This window comes from Seriola dumerili, unplaced genomic scaffold, assembly GCF_002260705.1.
Source record: "Seriola dumerili isolate Sdu_G_001 unplaced genomic scaffold, Sdu_1.0 BDQW01000189.1, whole genome shotgun sequence".
Lineage (NCBI taxonomy): Eukaryota > Metazoa > Chordata > Actinopteri > Carangiformes > Carangidae > Seriola > Seriola dumerili.
In genome coordinates this window covers 1479036-1485743 of record NW_019174444.1, presented here as the reverse complement: position 1 = coordinate 1485743, position 6708 = coordinate 1479036, and the positions used below count along the sequence as shown (strand labels likewise).

Genomic DNA, 6708 nt, shown 5'->3' with positions numbered 1-6708 from the left:
TCTACAGTACCCTTGGTGTCCTTGCTTCTGTTTGTGTGCGCTCAGATGGCCAGGCAGCTTCCTCTTCTTGCTGTATGAACTATTTATAAAGTCAGTGTAACGTTTGATCCTGTGGTCAGTTATAGGTGACTAATGTATTTAAACTTGCCACTGTAGGAACAGTGGAAACTTAGGCGTCACAGGTGCCCCCCAGCACTTAAACAAATAGCACTAAAATTCAATGTTTCACAGCCCTTCATGAGATTGAGACATTGTATTTATTCAGTTCTCAATTTTGTATGATTTATTGATTTGCCTGTGCACCTGTCTACCAGGTGTGTCTTAGACAACACTTAGTTTGGTTGTTGGTTTAATTTTTTAATAATTTCATTAACCTGTGGAGAAATACCACTAATGTAATATATCTGGAAATGGATTTTGTTTGACACTGGACATGATTTATACCCCATGTCAGCATATGGTGGCACTGCAGGAAGAAGTCCACTCTGGGGAGGTCAGGGTGATGGGAATGCAGTTTATCCAACTTTAATGTGGGAGATCAGAGTTTGTGCCTTTTTAAACCATAACCACAGTCTTCCCTTAATTTTTTAAGTGCTGTCATTAAACATAAAAAGGGCTTAAACACGTATTTTCACAGCAATGTATAGGCTGCATTTTTTTTTCAGTCCTCAGTATAATGGGAGTTTTGTGACTGCAGTCACTGACTTATCGCGCAGTCACGCGTCCCACCCACAGCCCACAGTCTGTTCTGTATAAATGAGACGTGCACAACTTCTACCTTCACGCAGAACCAGTCCCGGGGTTTCACTTCCGTCGGGACTTTTAGTAGTTTTATTTGTTCGTGTTGTTTTTGCCTCTCTTTAACTCTTTTTTTTCTCCAACACTCCAACAGAGTGTGTGTGAGCTTCAGTCACTGCGGGAGGAAGATCAGGTAAATAAGAATATGGCTGTGATAGACGCTATAACTGTTATGTAGCTTATTCTGACATGATCTGATGTTATTTCACAGCAGCTAGTGCCCTGTTTAAAGTTAAAGGCGTGTGCAGGTTGATTTCCGGGTGTCCCAGTCGACCACCATCATGAACTCAGCTGTGCACGTTTCACTGAAAACGTTTAAGGCCGATTTTGCTTTGAAATGCGTTAAAACAAGTGGCGAATTAAATCTTCATCTGTGTACACACCATCCAATATAACGGAACTGAAATTAATGAATGTCAAGGACTTTCGATGTAGCATTACAATGACTAGAAGATCCGTGTGACCAGAGTGTCATCAGGCTTCATGTGCATACATTTTCCTTTTTTTCCTATGGTAGAGTGATGCACATGAAGGTTTTGCAGGTAGTGAAAGAAAATAAACCAAAAAACAAAACAAATGTTATTACAGAGCTTTTTAAATTCGACATTTTGCCCTTTAGATAGTAAACCCGCAAGAATCATGGAGAGAGCAAAGGGGAAGACACTTAACTTAAGTCAGTAATCAGAGCAGTAGCGTAAGTTAGTAACTACGGGCCCCAGTGCAGGCTATTATGACGGGCCCTTGGGCTCCTCGGTTACAAAGGCACACTCATATGCACACACTTACATATGCCCACAAAATTAGGCATATATATAAAGTACCAACCATGTGTTTGACTTTACAGTCGGGAAGCGTTACCTAGACTATTGTGTTTGCAAAGTACAGAAGTCAAAGAGAAAGTTATCAGAACCATGGATAGTGCTGTGACAGTTAATATTCTGAAAGTGACAACAAGCACCTGAGTGCAGGGGAGCTGTCCATTTCACTGTGGTGCTGAAATGACCTCAGATTTTTTCGGGCATTTTTAGTACAATAACCTCACGAATCAGGCAACCGCATTCCTCTTCGACATAGAGGCAAGAGATTATAGTAAATAAGACAGAACTGCAATAGCCTACTTATCAACATACAATACCATGTCCCGAAAACTGGCCAGCTACAGCGGCACGCACACAGTTTACCGACAGAAGATGATTATTTAGACTGATGTTAGCTAGTTTGCTTCTAAAGTTACCTGCAGCATGTTTGTTGACACACCACTGGAGGCTTGCCATCTTGTCACATGATCAAATAGAGACTTAAGATTGGGCAACAATATGCACATATTTCCCAGCAATTATCATTGCATCTGTATGTGACATGAATACCAAAGACAATAAGAAAACATTCATTTGATTGAATCGTTTTTAATAGTTCCTTCATAGGTTTTATAGGTGTATATGTAGAGTAAGCCTATATACTTTGCGTGCTACTGACTCTTTTCAGTAAAATTACTGACACCATGACCAAGGTGGATGTGCACATTTGAGAGTATATATACCAAATCTAATTCAAATTTTCAAGATTGATTTTAGTGTCTATACCTTCACCCCTACATCAGAGTTAAACAACAGTTATTGAAGCATAGGTCACTAGGCAACTGAGACACCCCTAAAATATGAAGATTAAGCCACAATTTAAACTCCTATATCATTAAAGTAAAAGGAGTGTAAGTAACATGAACAGCATTTAGACCTTGAATTTACTTCATATTCAATATTGCGATGAGGTTCTCTGAAATGTATGGAATTGAAATGTATGGAATTTCACCTGGCTTTTATTCATCGCAGAAAGAGCGAACATCGTCAGCCATGGCCGCCATCAGCAGCTCAAACACAGTTTTCGCCTTGGAGCTGCTCCGTACTCTGAGCCAAGCGGACCCCACTGGGAATATCTTCGTCTCTCCGCTGAGCATCAGCTCAGCTCTGGCCATGGTCTACCTGGGAGCTAGAGGAGACACTGCTGCTCAGATGGCACAGGTAAAACTGTGACTCTCTATCACATGCGCCTCCTCCATGACACCACGTCATCCCCATGTAAGCTCTAGCCCAGCTGTTAAAAAAGAGGTAATAGGCATTATGAAATTCAGTTCAAGTTCAAGGGATCACGCCCAGGTGTGTATCTAGGCGCAGACTGAAAGGTGTGTCAGGAGACAGGTGTAGCCTTCTGACGACTGTACTTTGGCCTCCATAAACACTTCTGAAACAGTATATGTAGTGTTCTCTAAAAGGCAGAACACTGTCAAGTCTGGCAGTGCTACATTCAGTTGTGGTTTCACTTAATGAAACATGTTTGTCTTTTCTTTTTTTTATTTTGATTAATGACTTCTGTGTTGTAAATGTGCCATATTTATCCAAATGGTGAATTTTCATCTGCTTTGCCGCAGTAGGTTAACGATTAATGAATGAATAAACAAAATACATCAACAAGAAATATGCATATATGTCCAAAAGTCTGTGAACACATCAACATTACACCTTCCTGTGATTGTTATAAACCATGGACATTTCTCATGAATGAGGTCTAACGCTGATAATGTGGTGATGAGGTCTGGCTTCCAGTTGGCGTTCCAGTTCATCCCAAAGATGCTGGATGGGTTTGAGATCAGGGGACATATTACAGAAATCCTTTCCTAAGCCCTAAGATAGGAGGAGTATAAAGATAGGATATGATTTTTCCCAATCTGGTGTTACAGAAGCAAATCCTAACTGACTTTCCTATCTTACGTCATCCTACCTTATCTCAGGCAAGAAATCCTAAATATTCAATCCAACATTGGTTATCAACTTTTATGTCTGTTACCTAGTAACCAATGCTACTTTTCTCTTCTTATCTTGCTTAGCTTTGTTTAGATTTCTCATTGAAATGTACAAAAGAAAAGGAACAAAAACAGTGATGGACACTTAACTGCCAGACAGATGAGTTAGAAGTGTTGCTAACATCTGTAGAAAAATCCAAAGATGTTCTTTTTGAGATGAGAGAGAGTGAGCTAAGATGAGCTAAGCATTTTGTCATCAAACTGCAACACATCGTTGGGGTCTGTCATGAGCAAGTTGTGGACTTTTCGTTGGTTGTGTAAAAGCAATAAAAGAACAGCATTATGGATTTAACATGTTAGCTAAGTGATGGAAAAGTGAAACTTATAGGAAAAGTTAATGGTTTTCCTAAAGTTCCAAGAGTTTATTTAAGATTTTGGGACCTATTTGAAGTTAGGATAAGAACATTGACTCAGGAACTATTCATCTGTAATGGCTTTTTTTTCCTAAAACAGCTCCTAACCCTAATTACCATGGTTACCAGACAGCTCAGACAGGGTCTGCAAGTTAGGGAGTTTGTGTGATGCGGCCCCAGGTCTCCGAGCAGGCCAGTCAAGTTCTTCCACACCACTCTGAGAAAACCGTTTCTTTATGTCAAAACAAACTGCTGCCACAAATTGGAAGCACACTATTGTCAGACGGTTGATTCAACAACTTTAAGGCAGTTATGAAATATGTCACCACTGCTATTTGTCCAATAACTAAAAAAAGTAGCACAAGGTCAAGTGTAGTGTATCAGTCATTTTCCACCACCTGCAACGCTTTGGTCACTTTGGTCTTTTTATGCCTCTGCGCCGACGACAGTCAGAGCACAGCAATTATGACAGAATTTCACACAAGTGGTTAATATTAATGATTCTGGATAAACAGGGGTGTAATCTGAAACTAGTCTGAGTGGCGGAGGCAGACAACCGTGAGGTGGTAATTTTAGTTTTTTAATGTTGTGTGTCACAAACTTCCACACAGGCCCTGTCATTCAGCTCAGGTGAAGGAGTCCACGCAGACTTCCAGACCCTAATCGCTGACATCAACTCACCATCTGCATCCTACATCCTGAAAACAGCCAACCGTCTTTATGGAGAGAATACGGCCAACTTCCTCACAGTGAGTTTTCACATATTGCAGAAGACGCAGATATTTTGACTGAATCAATAACTTCATAAGACTGAACTGACTAGACGTCGTCTCTTCTCTGCAGCAATTCCTTGCAGCCACACAGAAGCACTACCAGGCCGACCTGAAGGCGGTCGACTTCATCGGTTCTCCAGAGGCGTGCAGAGGGGAGATCAACAGCTGGGTCGAGCAGCAGACAGAAAGTGAGAATCTACATCTTAATTGAAACCATACAATTCACTCCTACAGCTTGCGCAGCAATAAATCATTCCATACTGCCTTCTGTGAGTCAGTGTTCAGTGGTTGGTTGCATTGTCTGTTTCATTCCAGATAAGATTAAAGATCTTCTGAAGCCGGGAACAGTCAGCACAATGACACGACTGGCTCTGGTCAACGCTATCTACTTCAAAGGAAACTGGATGAATCGCTTTGATGAAGCAAACACCAAAGAGATGCCCTTTAAAGTCAACCAGGTGAAAACTAAGCGCACATTTAAATACAGAAAACATTGTTTGACTTGAGCAGACGTGTGCAGGAGCTGATCTGATAATAAACTAAAGATGGGTTAGGGTTAAGGTTAGTTACTTTTTTCTTTTAGCTTGATCCAATCGTCTTGAATATCTGTGTTTCCTGTGTGTCAGAATGAAACCAAGCCGGTCATGATGATGTACCAGATGAAGAAGCTTCCCTACAACTACATCCCAGACCACAGTGTGCAGATCCTGGAGCTGCCGTACATGGAGGAGGAGCTCAGCATGTTCATCCTGTTGCCTGATGAGTCCGAAGACGGCTCCAACCCTCTGCTGAAGGTACACCACCTAGAAAAGCTGCTATAATCAATCTTTTTATATTAACAAGCTCAGATAATCCCACTGAACACTACATGTCGAGCACCAAACAGCAGACAGATAAGGGATATTATACAAGCTTTATTACATAGATTATGAACCATTGACTCTCTTGGAGAATTATAGCATCTATATAATAAATAACATGCAGAATAATGATTTGTTTTCACATTTTCCAGCCCATTTCCTACATTTTTAAAATTATATTTAATCATTCTTTTACCTCGGCAACAGCCAGGGCCAGAGGCATTATGTTTTCAGGTTGTACATGCGTACGTCACCATTCTCATGAAGGCGATATATCAGAAACGCCTTGAGGAAATTTCTTCACATTTGACACATTCACTTGGACCCATGGACAAATTGATTTGAATTTGGTGTTCAAAGGTCAAAGGTCAAGGTCACTGATGTCATAAAACACATTTTTGGCCATAACTCATGAATCCATTAACTAATTATGACACAATTTATCACAAATGTCTAACAGGATAAAATGAAGTGATGACATTTTAAATCCAAAAGGTCAAAGGTTAATTTCACTGTGACATCATAATGTTCTGTAAAAACACTTCTGACCATTATTCAACGCTGTATCTCAGGAAGGAGAGACTGTGACAATATTTCCTGCAACTAGGATGCTTGGCAGTAATTTTGTATTTGTTCTGTTGCAGCTGGAGAATGAGCTGACACAGGAGAGGCTGGATGAATGGACCAACAGGGAAAACATGGACATCTACTCAGAAGTCAACGTTCACCTGCCAAAGTTCAAGCTGGAGGAAGACTACGAGCTGAACGAGCCTCTGGCTAAACTGGGCATGACGGACGTGTTCTGCTCAGCGAAGGCCGACCTGTCTGGCATGAACGGCAAAGGTGGACTCTTCCTGTCCACGGTGGCACACAAAGCATTCGTGGAGGTGAACGAGGAGGGCACAGTGGCGGCTGCAGCCACGACTGGCATGGCACAATTCTGCATGTTCAGGGAGCCATGCTTCAAAGCAGACCACCCCTTCCTCTTCTTCATCAGACACAACACGACCAAGTCCATCCTCTTCCTCGGCAGATTCTCGTCTCCTCAGTAGACAGAACCAGCTGAG

The 6708-nt window shown here is 41.4% G+C and overlaps 1 protein-coding gene across 1 annotated transcript; it reads left to right on the top strand.

The window, feature by feature from the left end:
• The first annotated feature begins 872 nt into the window (after nt 1–872).
• Nucleotides 873–6708, top strand: LOC111227502 (leukocyte elastase inhibitor-like). Its single transcript, XM_022753023.1, has 7 exons — nt 873–931; nt 2628–2816; nt 4620–4757; nt 4852–4969; nt 5097–5239; nt 5408–5575; nt 6286–6708. The coding sequence occupies exons 2-7, from the start codon at nt 2649–2651 to the stop codon at nt 6691–6693; spliced, it is 1143 nt and encodes a 380-aa protein (XP_022608744.1). The 5' UTR covers nt 873–931; nt 2628–2648; the 3' UTR covers nt 6694–6708.

Coding starts and splice junctions, on each gene's coding strand:
- LOC111227502 (XM_022753023.1), top strand. CDS start 2,649: ATGGCCGCCATCAGCAGCTCAAACACAGTTTTCGCCTTGGAGCTGCTC. Junction 2,817..4,619: donor CTGCTGCTCAGATGGCACAG/GTAAAACTGTGA, acceptor ACTTCCACACAG/GCCCTGTCATTCAGCTCAGG. Junction 5,240..5,407: donor TGCCCTTTAAAGTCAACCAG/GTGAAAACTAAG, acceptor CCTGTGTGTCAG/AATGAAACCAAGCCGGTCAT.